The sequence below is a fragment of the Armigeres subalbatus genome, chromosome 2, assembly GCF_024139115.2.
Source record: "Armigeres subalbatus isolate Guangzhou_Male chromosome 2, GZ_Asu_2, whole genome shotgun sequence".
Lineage (NCBI taxonomy): Eukaryota > Metazoa > Arthropoda > Insecta > Diptera > Culicidae > Armigeres > Armigeres subalbatus.
In genome coordinates, this window is record NC_085140.1 from 236,055,354 (window position 1) to 236,076,688 (window position 21,335).

Here is a 21,335-nt window from a genome sequence, read left to right on the forward strand (position 1 = left end):
AAAAGGCCCCATACCGCTTGGTGAATTAATTAATAATCAATTGTGCTCGGCCGTACGAAACCCATTTTTTTGTTAAATATCTTGGCTGTGCATATGCACAGCACATGTTTCGAAATGGACAAATTGATACGAAATTTGCGAAAAAGAATCCACGTGTCTTGGAAGGACTCGAACCCTCAAACTCCTACTCTCTAGATAGGCGTAATAACCCCTACACAACAAGACCACGTATAGGTCACGTTTTCAGAAAAGCCATCAGAATCCGAGTATCAACCTCCACCGCGTTTAGCTCTTTTTTGTTAATTGAATATTTTTCGGATGCTTGATTTTTCCAATCTTCACATGTGCTTTCTTCTTCTTCTTATTGGCATTACATCCCCACACTGGGACAGAGCCGCCTCGCAGCTTAGTGTTCATTAAACACTTCCACAGTTATTAACTGCGAGGTTTCTAAGCCAAGTTACCATTTTTTGCATTCGTATATCATGAGGCTAAACACGATGATACTTTTAAGCCCAGGGAAGTCGAGACAATTTCCAATCCTAAAATTGCCTAGACCGGCACCGGGAATCGAACCCAGCCACCGTCAGCATGGTCTTGCTTTGTAGCCGCGCGTCTTACCGCTAAGGCTAAGGAGGGTGCTTTACTGTTGTATATCCACAGTCAAGCGAGTGCACCTTGTTTATTAATCGAGAGCATCACACTCTATGCCCCCAACAACGGGCTGGGCGGATTTGTATAGAGTGCGATTCAATCACACTCTGCTGTGCCAAAGGCTTGCTTGGCTAAAGCATTTGATAAGTGTGTTTGTTTTCGATGCATGCGGTCACGTGTTCTCAGACGACTAATGACGGGGGAAGACCGTCACTTGATTACAATTAATAACATATTATTCGGCCGTACGAAAACCATTTTTTGTTAAATATCTTGGCTGTGCATATGCACAGCACATGTTTCGAAATGAACAAATTGATATGAAATTTGCGAAAAAGTATCCACGTGTCTTGGAGGGACTCGAACGTGATTACCCCTACACAACAACCCTCAACCTTAAACTTCAACAGCGGTTTCTCTTTTATTCAAATTGAATATCTTTCGGATGGTTTCCAACAAACAATTTAAGCTGAAAAAGCTAGTATTTTAGTTGAAGGAGCTTATTTTCAACGAAATAGGCTCTTTTTCAGCTTCCAATGTTGTATATCCACAGTTAAGCGAGCCCACATTGTTTATTATCGAGAACTTCTGATGGCTTTTCCGCAAACGTGATCTTTAAGTGGTTATCACGCCTATCATGAGAAATAGAACAATTTTATTAGTTACAAGCAGAGTGTAAAATAATCGAAAATTTTTGGTGAAGTCCATTTTCCTTCATTTATCAGTTCACTTCCGACACATTCATAGTCGGCTCTGGATTGTCAATATTCAGTTGAATATTAGTCATTGAATATTCATGCACATTTCACAAATTGATAAATTATCTGAAATCTGAACACGTTTCAAATGAGTAAAGTGATTTATCACACAGGACTGAATCCGATTTTCATCCGCGAGGCTCTTTCAACAGTAAACATCAACATAAACAATGCTAATTATGTTTTTTTCTGCACATAGTAAACACATTCAGTGACAGTCGAATGAATGAGTTCGTGGAGTAGTCGTCTGACTATGTCATTCTATGTTTTGAATATTCATGCGATGTTTGTCAAAATTCGGACCGAAGTTGCTTCATGAAGATGAATATTTTAAGCTCTGGTTACAAGACCAATTAATAACAAACCGTCTACAAAGTCCAGAGTACGATATTTTGAATAATTTAAATCAATCAAAGAATTTTTGTTTATCTCAAATCAATATGTCAAATGGTTAGGCCTTAGTTTTGACCGCTATTTTGGTTTCCCTGAGACTTCTGAAACCGGTAACAAGAGTCAAAGAAAAAGTCTAAAAATCTATTACCTACTCAAAAAGTCATTTGAAAATTGTGGATGGGATTATTAATATCACCGGTCAGTTGTCCAAATATCGCAGGGCCATTTTGCTCTAATGACTAATACCGAGGTATTGGTAAAAGTAAGGATGGTGTAGATTCTAGATAAATTTGCGTGTTTCGTTCAGACAAAAAAAAACTCCATGTAGTCCGAAAAATTATAATTATTATAATTAATTATGGCCTTATTTGATCTGGTAGCATTTCCAATTCCAACAAACTAGAAACCTGAAGGTACGATTTCAATGGTTAAAATGTGAAACTATTGTTTTTGGGTGCCAATCAAAATTGAAAAATAGGGATGATTACAAAATATTATTGTTGTTGAATGTTTTCCACGAAAGAATTTGGGTCGAAATGTCGCCGGAGGTAGAACGGGTAGAACTGCTCTCTACTTAGATTGTCGTTCGGAGGTAGTAGCATTAGCTCCCATGAGGAGCTTTGGTTGTTCTGGTCGCGACAGTGCTATCAAAGTATTCATCGCCTCACTTCACCACGCGGCCTTTCTACGTTCGATGGCCTTTCCGACCACTTCAAAGTTGGATTTTATTGACCCAGCGAATTGGAAGTGTTTCAAACCACTGACAAACCCATTCCGAACTTTGATTTTTCTTGATTCGAATGGATTCATTTCAGAGTTGTCTTCCCCGTATTTCGACCACAACTGTGTGGTCGTCTTGAGTGTCTCGTACTTGACTCGACTTGGAGAAAACAATCGCAACTTACATTATTTGTACTACGCTAGGCACCTAATCTAATCTTATTTGCCTACTTTATTTACTATACAGTTAATTACCTTATTGCTTAGGTAGAAACTTGAAGAGCCAAGAGCTGCCGTTTCCCTGATCCTTATTCAACAGCGCTGTTCGTACCTGTCGGTAGATTTCCAAACTCTCAGCTACATCAAGTTTCCATGGGGAAGAGACATTTCTTAAGATTTTAATATTTGATACCGTAATTGGGTGATTTTCCTTACACATGCTCTGCTAGCTTAGATCTAAATTCGTAATGTAATGCTTTATCGTTTTCTCTTTTCGTCTTACTCACTTCCGCCATATGTTCCTTGAACCTTATATCTAATGATCTTTTTGTTTGGCCTACATAGATTTTCGTATTGGTATTGGGTATTGGGATTGGAAACAACTTATTTTATAAACGCCTGCCTTAAAATTTTATCCTTTATCCTTCGTTGAACCCAATAGAGACTTGAGTTGGTTGCTTCTACTGGAGAACACTAGATCGATGCCGAATTTCCTTAGTCGAGGGCGTAGCTGGTTAGTGATGTGTTTATCATACGAAACTCTTTTTAGCGGCTCATCGATCCGTGTCAGTGTTGTAAGTCCATTTCGTCGTAGGGTCCTTTCTTTTTGTTGATCGCTCGTATAGTCCTCTCTTGGTATCCGTTGATCATCGCTGTTTCCAAGATGTATTGTAGTTCCTTCGTTTTTCCTTCTTAGCTCAGGGGTATCGTCTGCATCCTGTGGATCATGTGATGAAATGCTGCCATTATATGTTGGTACGAATGGTTCGATGTATATGGGATTCGTATACGTTTCAATTCGTAGACTTTTCATTGAATGCAATGGATAACGGCAACCATGAAGAAGCTCTATATACGGACTTTAGCAAGGCATTCGATCGCATTGATATACCGATGCTGCTTTTTAAACTACACAAAATTGAAACCTAAAATTTGTATAAGATTTGTCACGACTTTCGAACTCTTTTTCTTCGTGATGTATTTTCAAGTACGCCAGCTTTTTCAATTGAGTTCTCTAGGACGATATGCACAGTATGAGTTGTAAAGCATCAGATCTTTCAGTCCATTCTGAATGTTTCTACAGATTCCATATAATGAAGACTCAAAAATGCCCACGACTTTGCAAGGGCCCTTATCCTTACGTATTTTAACATATTATGGAAGTACAGACAAAATGTCACAAAATTTCAAAACTTTTTAAGTGTAATACTGCCGAATATTGCTTACTATTTGAAGCTCTTTCAATCCACTAAACTTTTTATTCCTAATATATTACGTGAGATTCAAAATGCCTGAATGTAGAAGAATGCATTTTTTTTTCTTAGGAAAGGAAGTGTACACTATAAATATAGATATGAGTATATTACTTCTGCGTGAAGTTAATATCATTGTGAAAGAAGGGTGCCCAAAAAATATTTCGTCACTAAACTTTTGAATCTTACTCTAAGCTTGTGATTCAAAATGTCTGGATGTAAAATATCGCATTTTTTCATTAGTAAAAGAGGGCGCCCAAAAAAGAATTCGCCAAGGGCGCCAGCTCTACGTGAACCGAATATTTTCAAATTCTAAAACGCTAAAACGAATTTCATTGGACAGGTTCGCCCCAGAAATAACCCGAAAACGACATACTGCTGAGTGCTACGTGCAATAAGTAGAAACATTTACAACTTATCCTATTAACCAACATTTTCTACTTTTCCAGACCTTCGGCTCATCCCGAGCTTCTTGAAAATAGAACCTACTTTCCTGACCTTCCCAAATCTGGTCCACTGACTAAGTATCGACAGCAATCAGCAATCGACTGGCGCAAAGTGAAACTTGCGTTAAACGATGAAGCATCCTTGGAACTCCAGCACAGCACGTGGGATTTTCTCCAGAGCCATCCCCTGTTTGCCAGGCCCAATCGTGCCCTGTCGACCGATGAAATGCGCCACCTAGCGACGAAGCAGATGTATGTCATTCAGGATGCGAACCTGTTTGGTATCGAAAAGCTATTGGAGAGACCCGATTTTATGGCTTTCTTCAATCATATACTGATGGCTTATGATGCTAGCTTTGCGGTGAAGTTTTCACTTGGTTTTGGAATGTTCTCTTCAGTTATTCAAGCCCTGGACGTTGGACGACTATCGCACATTATACAGCAAAATCAAGGCGGAGAAATCTTGGGTGCATTTGGATTGACAGAGATTTCCCATGGAACCAACGCTAAGGGAATGCGAACTACTGCTACTTATGATTCAAGCACCAAAGAATATGTATTGAATACACCGGATTTCGAAGCTGCAAAATGTTGGATTGGGAATCTGGGAAAAACCTGTACGCATCTTATCTGTTATGCTCAGTTGTACACTGAAGATGGAAAGCATCACGGTTTGAACGCCTTTGTGGTGCCGGTGAGAGACCCGAAAACTTTGAATGCGTATCCGGGTGTGATTGTAGGAGACCTTGGGGAAAAGTCTGGCTTGCATGGTGTCGACAATGGATTTGTCATGTTTAGGGAGTACCGCATTCCACGAGAATATTTGCTAGCTAAGACTGGGGATGTTAACGAGGAGGGCCAGTTCATATCACCGTATAAGGACGAAAACAAGAGGTTTGGTGCATCACTTGGAGCGCTGTCTGGCGGACGAGTTGGAATTTGCGGTAAGTAGTTTGAATCTCATTCTCTCATTCAAATTAGTTATATTTGCCCACCTCGTCTGTGCGTATCTCGGTTTACCAATTTCAGTCGAGCTTCATCTGCGAGAATGTAAATTTGATTAGCACCAGAAAATATTTAGCACGCGTGTCTTGATATCTAAACAAAACATTTTATCATTTAGCATAGCCAAAATTAAGCAATCAAAATAAGTGAGTGGGCATGGGACTTGCATTCATATGTTGGTTGGAATCGTTCTGATAATCGGCGTATTTGACCTGGTAGATCAATTGAACTGGACTCCAGAAAAAATTGGATAACCTGGAAGGACTTTATGGTTCTAGGGACTTGGAATTGGAACAATTGCTGATGAAGAATGTATGTAGCCGCCAGACATTCTAAATACTCACGCTCCTCTAACGTGAAAGTGTACACGTGTTGAAGTGTTGGCTTGACAAATGGATTGCGAGTGACTTGATTATTGACGATTGACTATGCGTTCAATTTGGGAATCTTGGGCTCATTCAGTAGCCGCTAAGGCTAAGTTTCGAAGGCCGACGGAGGTCCTTTATAGCTTAGTTGGTTAAAGCACCAGTCTAGCGTACTGAGGGTCATGGGTTCGAGTCCCATTGAAGGAAAGTAGTTACCTCCAATACACTTTTCAAATCAAAATCATTCAAATAATGTACATATTCACATCTGAGTTTTCAGAACATTGGCAAATAGGCAATTAACTTTGATAGAATTCTGAACACACAGTTCAGTGTGCACCAAAACACGCGATTGGTAAGCATGCAGTAACGATTATGGCAAGTAAGGAATCCAAAATTTGAAATTATGCAAAAACACACGTGTGTGTATGCTGGATTTCTGTCCGATCGTGGACATATATCATCCGGTGTCTCCAGTAGCCTTGCGAGCAAAGATGTAGGATTGCCATTCCGGAAATGGCGAGTTCGATCCTCGGTCCGGTCTAGGATGTTTTCTGGTTTGAAACTTTCTCAACACTCTTGGCATAGTATATCCATTGTACTTGCCACACAAGACACATACTCATGCAATGGCGGGCATAGAAAAGTTTTCAATTGAGAACTGAGGAAATGCTAATAGAATACTAAATAGAAAAGCAGGAAAAGTTACAGTTGGAATGTAGAGCCATCGAAGAAACAGAAGAAGATGTCCACGTGTTTCTATACTAAGCGAAAAATATGTAGCAAGTCATCGCGTAACGCATTGTAACGCTCACCTTCTTCAACAAATTATTTTCCACGAAATTTCATCTAAATATCGCTATTTTCGCACGGGAAACCAGTGAAACAGATGCTGAACAATATTATTTTTCTGAAGCCAATTGGGGAATTAGCAGCGGCATTGTTTTTAGTTCAGAAATCAAGAAAATGTCGTCAGGAGGATCCAAAATGTGTAGGGGTCCAAATCAAGTTGGTTACCTTACGCTACGAGACTTCTTGCTCAGCATGCGCAGTCCACACTCAGACTTCTGTCGTGCTTCGAGATGACAATAGTGGTTACGCACTATGACACACTTGCCTCAGCACAAGTAGAAAACTCGCTCTTTGCCGGAGCAGCCCAAGCACTACCTTACCGAAGTTGGGCTTCATGCGGCACACGGTTGTTTTGATAGGTCCTGCTTGAGCCAGCTGTAGATTCTTGATGCCTAACAATCAGGACATCATCGTACATCAGTGTTATCGTTGCGTAGAAACGGATACCACGCCTCTTGCATTGCTTGATGTCAACTTCTGCATTACCAGCCACCGATTCAACGGCACCCAATTTAGACCATCCTCGCCGAAAGTCTTCTCTATCCTTTCCAATCCTTTCACCTCCTCCATGTACAGTGACAGCCTGTTCAGGATTTACTGTTTCAGTTTCCCTTCAGCTAGCTGTTAAACAAATTGGTCTGTACGCTGAGGGGTCTCCTGGTGAACCAAATGCTAACTCTTCCAAATATCTGGAAAAGTCCGCTCGTCCAGTCCAGCCACCTCTGATTGGCTGATCCAAACATGTCCGGCTTGGTCATAATGGCTACCTTCAATGTCATGTTCTGGAGCCCGTCCGGACAAAGTGTTTTACTTTATTCCATCTGTTTCTTTATGGCTGTTGTCACTGGCGGAGCCAGCTATTGTTATTTGGTAGGGCATCGCTTGGTGCAAGAATAATAGCCGTTGAGAACAATGGTGTGATTGCATCGTGTGGTGCCCCACCTCTGTCTCCGCCAGTGGCTGTTGTTAAATTCGCTGCTGGCTGCCAATGGACTGGGAGCCATTGCTGCCAATGGACTGGAGGTAATTGCCTACATCACGTATAAAAATCTTGTACGGTACAACGAAGGATTTCTATCCATTGCCATCCAGAAACCACGTGGTTATATTTTTGAAGATTTTCAACCTACCCCTCCCTCCATGTGGTTGATCGTGGTCATTTGAAAAACCCCCCACCCCCCCCCCCCCCCTATTGACCACGTGGTTTTTTCAAGTACAAAAAAATTAAAAAAAAAAACATATATAACTAAAACATATGTTTAATCCTATCAATTTTCAAGATGGACAATTTCAACTGATTCAAAATCAAACTAAACCCAGCATGAAAATTATAAATTTTCATGAATTCGAACATTTTGATGATTTTATCATGTTGAAATATGTATCAGGTATTAGGATATCTAGAACTCGCACACCTTCGATGCATCAGGAGAAAACAAAAAAAAAGTGGACTCGCGAATATGTTATAAAAATTTCGAAAACAAATTGTAATGGTTTAGCAACTTTCCAAAATATCCCCAAATTTTTTTTATTTTTTTTAAATTTCTTTATTAGTGATTTTTTTTTTGAATAATTATAAAGTTCATCGCTGAAGATTCTTAAGAGTATTTGGGACCTTCCTTAGCTCTGGAGGTACTGGAAATTCTTAAGATATATTTACCTCAGTGAAGCATCTGAACTGAACTCTTACAACAAAAAGTTTATCAGAGAATCACAAAGTTAATATGTAATCTTAGAGATGCAAATAAAACCTCCTACTGTTGTTTCTTTTGAGTAGCATTCCTGTAGAAATTCCAGTTTTGTTTTCAGAATCATCAAATTAGTTTGCCTTCCAATATTAATAGGTTTTTCTAAGGGCATACAAGTTTTATTCAGAATCTCAAAACTCTCTTCATTATGCCAGGATTCTATAATCCTAATCAGAATCGTAACACAATGTCCTTTATAATCCTTTTCCTGAATTATTCAGTTTTGGCTAAAAATGCAAGTTTTCATTTTAAATCTACAATCTTTAATATTTTTGGGTTCCTTTTGGTATTCTAGAATTTATTGTTATATTTTGGTATTTAACTCTTTCAGGACAATTTTTTACATGGATTTAACGTACATATTTAGGGGTTTCCACTCGATCTTGCCGAAACTAGTATAGAAAGAACTAAAAAGTCGAGCTTTTTTCGGGTGTCATAGGCCAAACTGCTCTGAAGTACATATCCTCGAAAGTATCAAAAATCATATATCCACAAATATTCATGTAGTCATAAGACATGATATTACGTTTTAAAAAGCCCCAACAACCACGTCCTGAACGATGTATCCGTGCATCGCTAAGTATCCAAGCAGGTCCATTGAGCCGATGCGATTTCATTTATTACTTTCACAAGCTGCAATAGACCTTCCATGAGTCGATGTTCTAAGATACGATAACGACTAAAATAAAAACTCAGCCTAAAAAATTTAAAAAAAAAATTCAATGACAATTAGGAAATTTCCAATAAAGAAATCATCGAAATAATTTTGCATTACAAAAATATTTAATTTTCTACAAATAATGCAACATTTCCATAAACAATTAAGAATTTTCCACAAAAGAATTTTCCATAAAGAAAACAAAATGTTCCACGGAAAAAATACAAACATTCCCTAAATAAATCAATATTAGCAATGAATAATTACATAATTTTCTACAAAATAAATAATTTTTACCAAAAATTAAAATCTTTCCACAAAAAATCAATAGAGAGCATTTAAAAAAGGAAATTTTTACTAAAAAATATAAAAAAGCAATAAAATTGTTGCAAATGTCACAATGAATTATTTGCAGCACCGCACACCGATCAATTTCCGTTCGTTTGTTTTGTGTTCCTCAACAGCTGATCCAAAATTGTATTTTAATGACTGTTTACATTTCCCCGTTAAATTCACCAACTTTTTGTACATACAAACCTTGCGGATTCCAAAACGAATCGATTAGGGAAAAATCTTGCAAATCTGTCAACCCGTTTGCGAGTTAAATCGTCAGGAAGGAAATCTCAACTTATTTTTATTATATAGAGATTTTGTGGAACAAATATTTATTTTGTGAAAATTTTTGTAATTGTTTATTGCTAATAATGATTTATTCATGAAAATTTTGTATTTTTATCGTGAAACATTTTGATTTCTTTATGAAAAATTTTCATTTCATAATTGCAATTTTTGCTTTTACAAGTGCTATTTTATTATTGTTTTGTGGAAAAATTTCAACTGTTTATGAAAATTTTGCATTATCTGTAGTATTGCGACATTTACTCCTATTTAGACTTACCCTGAATAATTTATTATCACAGTCGAATTTCGCACACGATTTCGCAGTCCGTCAAGGTTACTGACTGCACATAAAGGTTATTTAATTATCCCATACAATATTTGTTTTTGAAATACCTAATTTTGATTAGCCTTGCATCTGGCAGTGATCAAGTTCGAGAGTCAACAACAAAAATAGTTTGTGTTCATCATCGCCCCAAAGCGTTTGACAGTGCGAAGTTCGAAAACGGGATGAGTAGGATTATCACAGAAATCTAAACAATTGTGAAAAGAGCAATAATTCTGTATTTATTTAATACTCATACACTGATTTCTTTATTGGAAATTTCCTATTTTATTATGAAAAAAATCTATTTTTTTCTTATTTAAGGAGATTTTCAGTCCAGAGCTGGCTCATCTCTCAAAATTTCTAATTCTTCATTGAAATTTTATTTTGATATCGACTCGAGGAAGCCAATGATCCTGGAAGTCGTAATGTTTGAACTACTTAATCATTCAAGTCTGTGAACCCAGTGCTCCTAAGGCCCTACAAACAAAGTTTGCGAACAAACCACATTGTCATTGTGCAACTTGATGTTGACTCAAGATAATTTTGGGTACCTTGTCTCTTGAATCCCATGTTAATGGAAATTAGGTTCATATGCTCATTGCATCGGATTGGGTATATACCGATGATGAGTACATTGCAAATGTCTTGATTGATCTGGTAGATATCGTGGGATGAACTTGAGAACGTTTAGGAGTACCTTGAGCATCTCGTATTCCTGAATATTAATCACTGGCTTAACGTTCAGGATGACCCATCTTATCTGAGTGTTCAGAATGATTCAAACATTTCTACTTCATTTGCATGCTCTTAGAATCGAAAGCCAATATCTAGATCAACAATTTTGCTGAAGAAAATGGTGGCCTAGCTCTCTTTTGTGATTTTATAGATAATCTAAAACGCTGAGAAAGAGTGATTCAGAAAAAGTTGGAAAAACTTCAAAGATTGGCTACTCTTTCAATAACTGGTGCAATGAGAAGCACGCCGAATAAAGCGCTAGACGCTTTGCTCCACGTGCTACCATTGGATCAATTTATTCAGTTAGAAGCAGAGAAGAGTGCTTTGAAGATCAAAAGAGATTCAAACCTCTTTGAAGGTGACATAAGAGGACATCTTAGTATTCTAAACAAAATAAATATCAACTCACTTATCACAAACAATGATGACTGGATGAGGAGAAGATACAACTTTTGTCGTTGTTTTGATGTAATTAATCTTGAGCGAAATACATGGGCAAACGGTGGACCAAATCTTCGCTCAGGATCAATTATATTTTACACCGATGGTTCAAAGCTGAACAATCAAGTTGGAGCAGGCGTGACTGGCCCAGAGATAAATATTTCGATTCCCATGGGCAAATGGCCAACTGTTTTCCAAGCTGAAGTTCAGGCTATTCTTGAATGCTCTAAATTATGCTTACGCATAAATTATAGGCATTCAAATATTTGCATAATGTCTGACAGTCAAGCAGCATTGAATGCTTTGAAATCAGCAATATGTAGATCTAAACTCGTTTGGGAATGTGTTCAGTCACTCCAAACCTTGGGTAGTCGTAACAAAGTGAACCTGTATTGGGTTCCTGGTCATTGTGGCATTGAAGGCAATGAACAAGCTGATATGCTGGCCAGACTTGGTTCATCTCGACAATTCATAGGTCCCGAACCATTTTGTGGCGTATCTGCGTGTTCTCTTCGAATGGAACTCAAATCTTGGGAACATTCTAAAATAGAGGACATTTCGAAAAACACTTTGATTGCGAGGCAGTCTAAACGTTTCATCACACCAAACGTATTTATCACTCGCAAAATTTTAGATCTTTCAAAAAAAGATCTTAACACATACACAGGCCTTATAACAGGCCATTGCCCGAGCCGATATCACTTGAAGCTGTTGGGAAAACTTCAAGATGATGTATGTCGTTTCTGCGGCATACATGTAGAAGACTCGGAACATCTGTTATGCCATTGTCCGGCAATTTTTAGAAAGAGATTACAGTTCTCCAACAAGGGACTGATAGAACCCTCAGAAGTTTGGAGTTCCAATATGGTAGTACGATTCATCAGAACCATAATACCGCATTGGGATAACGCTGGTAGTCAAGGTAATGCAATTGCTCTAAATAGTAATGATGCGTCAACTTGACAAAGCTAGATCAAATGGGGCATATATCACAATAGATCTAACAAATGGTCTCGATTTTTTTGAAACTTGAAATTTTTGAAACTCTTTAGGTGTGGAATCAATTCCACGAAATTTTGTCATAATCAATATAAGTATTCATGCAATTCCAAAATATATGCTATGTGCTGAAATAGTTAAGTACCGATGAACACAAATTTGGAATCCTAAAGTGTTTTTTATGAGTCATGAATTCCATGAGTCATAAAATTATGAGTCATAAATCAAATTCCAGAATAACATAGGGTTTTTGTAGTTACTGACGTTATGAAGAGGCTTTATTATGGTTTTCTGAATAGGTGAGAGATTTCTCTGCAAAAATCAAAGACTTGAGAAGCAACCAAATCGATCTGAATTGTGCTGCAAAAGAAATGTTTTCTGATACGAACTGGTTTCTAAATCTATTTTTTTTATCCTAAAAAACAAATTCTAACTAAAGCAGGCACAAAAGAGTTTTCCGATGATCCTTATGAAATCGCCAAAAAATTAAATGGAACAAGATCTTTTGAGGATTACAAAAATATTTCTTTAATGCAATCTCTGTTGTGAGTGCGAAGGTTGCCTAAGTTTTGTCCTAATACTTTCAATGGAATGCGTTGTTGATTTTTCTGTCATTGTAACAAAGATTCCTAAGTTTTATAATTTTATATCTTCCTGTGCCAGAATTATATAGCGAGAGCAAAAAGCTCCATAGGAATTTGATCAACTGTTTTGCGGCATACCTTGCGATTAACTCGAAGATTTTCGAAAGAATGGTCGTTCGAAATTTCATTGGCCGGATTTGTGTACATGTGCTCATTTTGATGTAGTTGCTTCAGTCTTTTTTGAAGCGGATGGTAGTTTAATAGAACAGAAATATTTATATCTTAATACAATTATGTTTTTATGTTTCTGCGACCAGGATACTAGTCAAACAAATGCAGAACAAATTTATTATTTTAAGCTAGCAACTGAATTAGAAGCGGCATTGATTTTAGCTTAAAAATCTAGAAAATGTTCCCGGGGGTCCAACTTAAATATTTCGATGCTTTGCTGAACAAATGGTCATAGATGTGATAACGCAACAAAAAATATGTTTATAGAATTCATAATCAAAATTAAGAAATATGTAGGAAATATGTAAATGAAATAAAAACTGACTAAGTTGGAATTACTTTTCAAAGTTTTCTGGGGGGGCCACAAGTAGGTCTGGAGGGGGCCAGCCCCCCCCCCCCCCCCACCCCCCCTTTTTTACGCCAATGCTGAAGGGTTGAGATTTGTTTTGGAATTCGATTTCAATCGTTATTATAACACTATTGTTTAACCTAGAATTGGAGTTTTTTTTCTGGAACACTGCCACTTTTTTTCATATCGCAGGAATCTCCTTAGTTCTAAGACCCTTTTATGAATTTAAAAAGCATTTTATTTAGAATTTCATGTTAATTTTTTAAATGCAAGCTTCTCTATGTCATAACCTTTTTCATACGCACTACTAGAATTTTGTGCATTTAGAACATTTAGGTGCATTATTAATTTTTTCGATCAATTATCCGATAAATTATCCTAAATATTGAACAATATCATAAAAACTAGACTTCTTAAGCTTAAATTATTGCCCACATTTATTGCTTGGATTAATTTTAAATTAAAAGATCTTCTGAATTTTCAAGAATAATTATTCTGGAGTTGCAAGGGAAACCCTTCGGAATATTGACAAAAAATTCTTCGGTGTCTCTCTCTCTCTATCTCGGAGTAGATCAAGAACAAGAACAAGAAGAATCCGTAGAAGGATTCGAAATACATATTTACGATGAAAATTCCAATAAACATCAAATTCCGAAGCATTTCCAGTACAAATAAGAAAAAAAAACCAGCTTACTTTTTTTTTACAGAATCTCTAAAGTTTTTTTTTTTCAAAATCTTAGAGAAACTTTAATGAATCTTCAAAGGAAATTCTTTTAAATTTGCAATGGTTTTTTTTCATTTTCCAAAAAAAATTCTTAGAAATTTTCAATTTAATTGATTTAATGATTTGTATTTTTTACACCGCTATCGTTATTCATCAAAAGATTTTCGTGTAAAAAAACCACGTGGTTCGAGAGCAACACCCCCCTCCCCTCATATATAACCACGTGGTTTCTGGACGGCCCCTAATGTAGGCAGTTAACTTTGTACTAGCTTATCGAATGTGTAAGTGAATTGTGAATTGTGCTACTGTTGTATTCTGTTGCGAATAGTTAAATAGTTAGTTGTTTCGTGCCTTGTAATGATTCGAAAAAGTGTTTGCCTTTCTTTTATCATTGTATGATATCTATTGAGAGCGATTACTGCAATCCCTGTTTACACCCTCACCCAGGAATTCCTGGGTTAGCGGACCATAACCTGCATAAACTTCCTTAGGAAGATGATCATCTCACCCACTATCGTCCGCTTTATGCTATGCTCTTTACCGAGGACTGTCAGCTTGTCAGTGCCGCGCATCGCCTTGAGCACGTTGGAGTAGCGCCCATTTTTCGATTTTATAAGCTCCCTGTCTCTCGTCGGGCGCGTGATTACTTCTTTCTACTAATACGATTTCCTGAATACCGTTTTCCGGGGACCGTTCGACTACTTGCACTGGTTCTCTTGGTTAGATTAGCCTTCCGCCTCCGATGGAAATTTTTTTTCCGCCTTGCCATAGCCTTCCAGCCTAGACACTATCACTACCTGTTCCTGTTTTGCAGCAAGAACCTACTAGGAAGTTTACGCAGGTTCAGCTCTCGAGAAATTTACCCGTCCATTGGTGAACTCGATAATGTGCACCATGACGACTATCAAGCTCGGCAGGACACCGCTATAGATCCTATCTCCACCGTATTCTGCTGCTGCATGCCGGCTAGTGGCGCATCGATAGCGGTCTCCTTGATGTGTACTTAGAAACTCTTCTCTTTCAGCTCTATCTTTCTCGCACCCGATGCGCTGCGCTGGGTGAAGACCAAAACCTTTACTTTTTTTGTCTTTATTATCGAGACTTTCAGCAACCTTTACTTGCAACAGACTAAACCAAATGTGTTGGAGTTAAAAACAGCAGAAAATTGCAACCAACCGTACTATAAAAACAATAATTCATTTAAATTTTAGGAATCGCAAATGTTTACCTAACCAAGGCCATCAGCATCGCTATCCGTTACTCGGCAAGCAGAAAGCAATTCAGTGCCGACGATAACTCTGAAGAGCTGCCAGTTCTTGAGTACCAGTCACAACAGTTTCGTCTATTTCCCCATTTGGCCAATGTTTTCGCCATCAAAATGTTCAACCTGTGGTTCGCAAAGGTCTACGGAGACGTTCTGTTGAACATCTTGATGGGTGAGAAGAACGAACACGTGGGCATGGAGCTGCACGCGTTATCCTCGGCTGCTAAACCGATTTGCACGTGGGCTGCTCGGGACGGTATTCAGGAGTGTCGCGAAGCATGTGGAGGACATGGATTCCTGAAGTTTTCGACCCTCGGAGATTTGCGGAATGACAACGATCCGAACTGTACGTACGAAGGTGAGAATAATGTGCTCATACAGCAAACATCGAATTGGCTGCTGAACGTGCGCTCACGAGGTCATGAAGCGTTCGGTGCTGTTTCGCCGCTTGGAACAGCCACTTTCTTGAAAGATTTCGCAGATATTATAAGTTCACGAGCAAATTGGAAATCCCCACAACAGGCATTGGATATTAAAGGTAATAACTAGAAGTAGCAGTAGGTAGTTGCAATTCAATTATTCTATCGATATTCAGGTCTATTGGATGCACTCAATTGGTTAGTGGCATTTACACTCGAGGAGACGTACGAAAAAACCGTGTTATTGAAACAAAAAGGGAAATCCTCTTTTGATGCAAGAAACGAGTCGCAATCATTCTACGCTAGGACGTTGTCTATGGTCTACGGTGAAGTAAGTATTTACTATTCAAGTTACGAGTTGTATGGATTAAACCCTTTAAATTTTCCGAAAACAGAGAGCGCTGATATACGTAGCAGACAAGTTTTTGGCAAACTTAGAAGAAGGCTCGGAAAAGATCGTTTTGCAGCGATTGATTTCACTTTGCGGAGCTAACCTGGTTCTGAAGTATAGCGGTATCTTCTACCAGGGTGGATACTTTGCTCAAACGCCGAATGCAATGAACCTACTGCAGCAAGGAGTATTGGACTTACTACCCCTAATTAAGACTGACGCCATTTCACTGGTGGACGCGATTGCCCCTCCGGATTTCTTGCTAAACTCACCTCTCGGTATGAGCGATGGAGAAGTGTATAAACACATGGAATCAGCAATCATGCAAGCTCCTGGAGTATTGGAGCGACCGAAATGGTGGCGTGATGCAGTTTACAGGGATTATATAAAATCAAAGCTGTAGTAAATTTGAATAAGTTGTAACAAGGTACATTCATGTGATAGATAATTTGTGTTGGGGATATAGGGGTTAAAATAGAACAATTAAAAGCTTTAATAAACAATTGAATTTAGAGTTTTAATTTATACGTAAGTCTGTGTGGACTGCCACTTTCTCACAGTTTGCATAAACCATCAGACATGTATCGCAGGCCTGGTAGTGGGTCACTTTTTAATGCTGGTCACTTTTTTCGGGCAAGTCACTAAAAAGTCTCTTTTTTCGACCTCAAGTCACTTAAGTCACTTTTTCTCGTAAAAAGTCACTATTTTCAACTATTTTGAAACTATTGACTATTTTTGAATGAAGCTTTATATATAAGTCGGATGATGCTTTGTTCATGGTGGAAATGAAATTACGGATCTTGGAAAAATGATCGCTCTGAAACTTTGCCAGCCATTTTACTCGCTGCTCTTATTGGCATTTCACCAGTAGCTAATAAATTGACCTTTCCCGTCAAAAATTTGCTCAATCGATTCTTTATTTTATTTAAACTTTCCCAAAGAACCCATATTTTTTGAAGCCTCTATTTTTTTTAATTTAATGCAAAATATTTTTAAAGTGTTGTTTTTCAAGTTTGGGCTAAAATTCGCCTGATTTTGAACGAACAGCGGTTGAATTTTTCAGACCGGTTTACACGTGCAACGTTTTTTCAACTTTTGTTTTGGATTTTTAAAATAGTTAGAAGCTTGAGAGACAGTTGAAAGAAAGAGAAAGTTGACCTTAAATAAGCCAAAGAATTTATTGAGACAATCAAACGAGATGCAATTTTTGACGGTGAAGGATATAGATATTATATCAAGTCTCCCCAATTTTGAAGATTGCATGCGCTGAGAAACATCGAATCATTGTAGCGAATTGCGGTTTGGTGTGATAAAGAATGATTGTATCTTGCACCAGACGCAACAATCACGGTTGTAACTATTGAGTTATTAACGAAGATATGATTCTCAGCGCGAGATATTTTAAAATAAAAATAAAAATATTAATTTTCAAATCGAAATAATGATAACTGCATCTATGCTTGTACTGCAATCGAATTGAAAGGCGATAATTTAAATATGTGAGGGATCCCCAAAGTAAGAACATGGAAAAAAGAAAGGCGAAAAGCCGTTTTTCCCTCCCAACATCCACTTCGATCAATATTTTGGAATTTTTCAAAATATATTGTGATGATAATCTATACATTTCAAATAGCATAAATGTAAAAGATTCCAATCGTGATTTTTTTAGATTTTGTTAGATTCGTTATTTGATAACTTTTGAATTTGAAGATGAGCCCGACGATCCTGTATTATAAGCAGGAGGTCAAGCGTTCAATCCCAAGTTCGTTGTAAATGAATTTTCATAATTTTTGTTTCGTTTTCTACCAAAGCGATCCGTACTGATGTTCCTTTTGCACTAAAAATTCCAAAAACTTCCTAAACCTATACTGCCGCTACTCGCATATCAGTCCCATTTCGGTTTTCGTCACTTTCGAGCTAACTCCGTGATTAGTATTCAACTTTATCATACTTCCTCATAACATGATAAAAAATGAGACTTTGTTCGGGAGAAATGTGAAAAAATAACAAACCAACCTTGTGCCATATTGAATGTACCCACATACCAGTCTCATTAAAAATTTACATAAGCTGATTGCTCAACATTAAATTATTTTTTCATTGATCTGAATCGTTTTACATTAACTCATTGAATGAGGAATGACTCTGCAAAATTTGAACCAAATCACGAAATGTTTGAATTTATTAGATTTTTTTAAAGTTTTACATGGAAAATGCGATTTGAAACTTCATCGGCTATTATCTCAGTATGCGAAAAACCAATATGGGACTGATATGAAAGTACCGGCAGTATAGCAAATTTGCATCTTTCTTAAGTAGGTGTTCAGCTAATCCAGTGATCGTAACTTTCACTCATTCTCACGAGAAGAGAATGTTCACTCACGCAGATTTTTGCCTAGAAATCATTTTCGGGGAAGAAAAATAGGTCTTATGAGTGATAGATAACCATGTTTCGCTCACTTCCAGTGGCGCAAACGTTTGATTTGCTCGCAGAACTACTCATAGTTTTTAGTAGTCCTACTTTTGACTGATATTTAGTAAAATTTCCTTGGGATAAAAAGAGAGGGCAGAAGTTAGCGTGCACGATTTTCGTTTCTTTTCTGAGTTGATTGAAAGATGGTTTCCGCTACAAATTACGAAAAAAATTCTCCCTCGACCCAAGAACGCCTAATTTCGTCTCATCGAAATTGCAACTAAAACTGAAAGTCACTATTTGGTCACTTTTTCTGCAACTGAAAGTCACTATTTGGTTCCTTTTTTCGTCAGCTTTGGTCACTAAAGTCACTATTTTGAGCGGCATTGGTCGCTACCAGCCTTGTGTATGATAATTTTTTTTTCTCGTGTCGGGATAGCGAAGGTAATGATTATTGCCTTTCATATCATGTGATTTTATTGCACGTTGATTCGGCTAATAGAAGCGCAGTTTACAGAAGCAAACAACAAAATTACTGCCTGAAAATTTTAGAGATTTAGGCTAATTAATCCTATTCTGATTTTTTTTTCAATTTTTCGCATCCGAATTGTTTTTTTCCCTTTCTAAGAATTCCCATATGGGGAAAAAATTCATTGCAAAACAGTTCTAGTTGCTTGCGTTTTAATAAAAAAAATTGTTGCTACAATGCTTCGCTCTTGAATTATGATTTTCTAAAGTTTGCGGTTTGAGATGAATAAGCCTAAAGCTGAACATAAAGACAATTGAACCGTTTGTTTGAAAAACTGCATATGTAACATTTTTGGCCAAAATGAGATTTTTATATATTCTGAATCCTTGTCCAAAAATACGTATTCTGGCAAAAATTACAAAAAAAAATTGTTCAGGAATGTATAATTTTTTTTTCGTTTTGAGAAACTACACTGCCGTGAATCGCATATCTGCCCCACCTTTGCTGGGTTTCCTATTCATATGGGACAAATATGCGATTCACGGCAATACATATGTCCACGTACTTTGAAGAGCAATTGTGGCGTCTTATGACAGGTGAAAACATTCCACTAAAAAGCTCAAAATAATTTTCTTATCAGTTTTTTGTTGTTTTCTCGAAATAGTGTAAAATGGACTTATGCAGTTTATCAAACAAATGATTCAATTGGAAATGCTTCATTGAAATAAATTTTGAACATCACTCCCCAAACCAAATTTCTGATTACGCTACTAATCTAAATATCTACTTTTAATAGATATAAACAGAATCTCATTCACGACGAAAGATGAAAAAACAACAATAGATGGAAAATATTATATTTATTCTTTCATATTCATATGAAAATATAACATGTATATCATCAATAAAGCAACGAATATTGGATTTATTCAGAAAACCTCTAATAGTAAAACATAACAAACTCAGAACTCACATCATTCGAAGTGAATAAAAACGATCTTATTCTATTATTTAATTACTTGATCAACAAGTAGATGAGGTCCGGGAACTTTGTGCCATCAGTTCGACACTGTGAAATATCGAAAATTTGCGTTCTTTTGGTCCATTCAGTCGTTCTCGAATCAACCGATCAAAGTCGAAACGATAAACGACTTCGTTGGGGGAATCCGATCGATCGATCGCCGGCTTGGGCGAAGTTTCGGAATTAATTTCAATCAATTTTCGTCTCAACAGGTGCTCAAAGTCCACTTTGCAAAAGTTGTTACTGGCCTGGTAGACGACGGAGTTGAAATAGTGCTGTTCTGGATGATTGGTCGGAACATATACCAGCTGTGGGGTGGCTGTTGGTCGACTTACAAAAGATGTAGAATCCACCGTGTTTGACTGCAGATGAGTAATCAGGTGGCACTGTTGCGACAGATTACCAACAGAACGGGGTATGTCGTGGTAGTTGTTTATGTGCTTTATCTTGGCCAGATTGTGCATTTTGTGGGAATTGGAATGCCATTTCCGTTTTCTGCTGAAATCCATCGTAACTTTATGCCACCACACAGTATTATCACACAAAACTAATTGCCGCGATGAGGTAAATATTAGATTTGTGTTGTTATGACTTGTGTTCTATACCTCCTACCTTGACCTAGTCAACAATTTTGAAACAATAGAACGCTGTATGAATGCTGCATATTCAAAAGGGGGGATCATGGCTCAAAATGCAGCTCATGCATAAACTTACGATACATTCCGGCGTGATGTTATAAAGTTTTGATGTAGGGGAAGGTGGTCGGTTGTCGGCACCCTTTTGTTCTACGTTCATAACTTTCGTAATCAGATTATTTTTTTGTTCTGGGATCCTAAAATTTCCAATATTTCAAATCTAAAGGATGCCACATGGAACTAGTGGCGCTCCGCGCCTTCTATCGAACGAAAGTGGAAAATACCGCCAGAAGTCTCAGAAATCATAACAAATCAGCAAAGCAAAACAAAGTCTCAGAAGTATAACAAATAATACAAATAACACAAATAATGCTTCTTCTTCTTCTTCTTCTTCGTTCTGTTTTTGGGTGGTGCTATTCTTTTGCGCACACACCCAACCTAACTGGACTGGCATCGCAGGCCATATGTCCAACCTATTTCTATTTATACTCCGTGGAGTTTACAATCATGGTATTCTTCTTTATCGGCATTTTTGTCGATGTGTCACAAAGCGACTTATAATTATTTTTATTTTTACGTCCGTAGACTTGGCTTTCTTTTATAGTCGTGTAGACTTTTATCCCAATATTTGGGGTTGTGTGGA

At 37.5% G+C, this 21,335-nt stretch overlaps 1 protein-coding gene and 1 non-coding gene across 4 annotated transcripts in view; both read left to right on the forward strand.

Annotated features, from left to right (window-relative positions):
• LOC134211925 (peroxisomal acyl-coenzyme A oxidase 3) overlaps positions 1-16,662 on the forward strand; it is a 28,262-nt gene extending 11,600 nt beyond the window's left edge. For all 3 annotated transcript variants that reach the window (XM_062689330.1, XM_062689329.1, XM_062689328.1), the window contains 4 exons: positions 4,447-5,387; positions 15,292-15,882; positions 15,940-16,094; positions 16,159-16,662. In XM_062689330.1, the coding sequence (XP_062545314.1) occupies positions 4,447-5,387; positions 15,292-15,882; positions 15,940-16,094; positions 16,159-16,557 (2,086 nt within the window). In that variant the 3' untranslated portion in view covers positions 16,558-16,662. The remainder of the gene's footprint in view (positions 1-4,446; positions 5,388-15,291; positions 15,883-15,939; positions 16,095-16,158) is intronic.
• Positions 5,947-6,020, forward strand: Trnaa-agc (transfer RNA alanine (anticodon AGC)). Its single transcript has one exon. It is a non-coding gene; the product is annotated as a tRNA-Ala (tRNA).
• Positions 16,663-21,335: the final 4,673 nt, after the last annotated feature.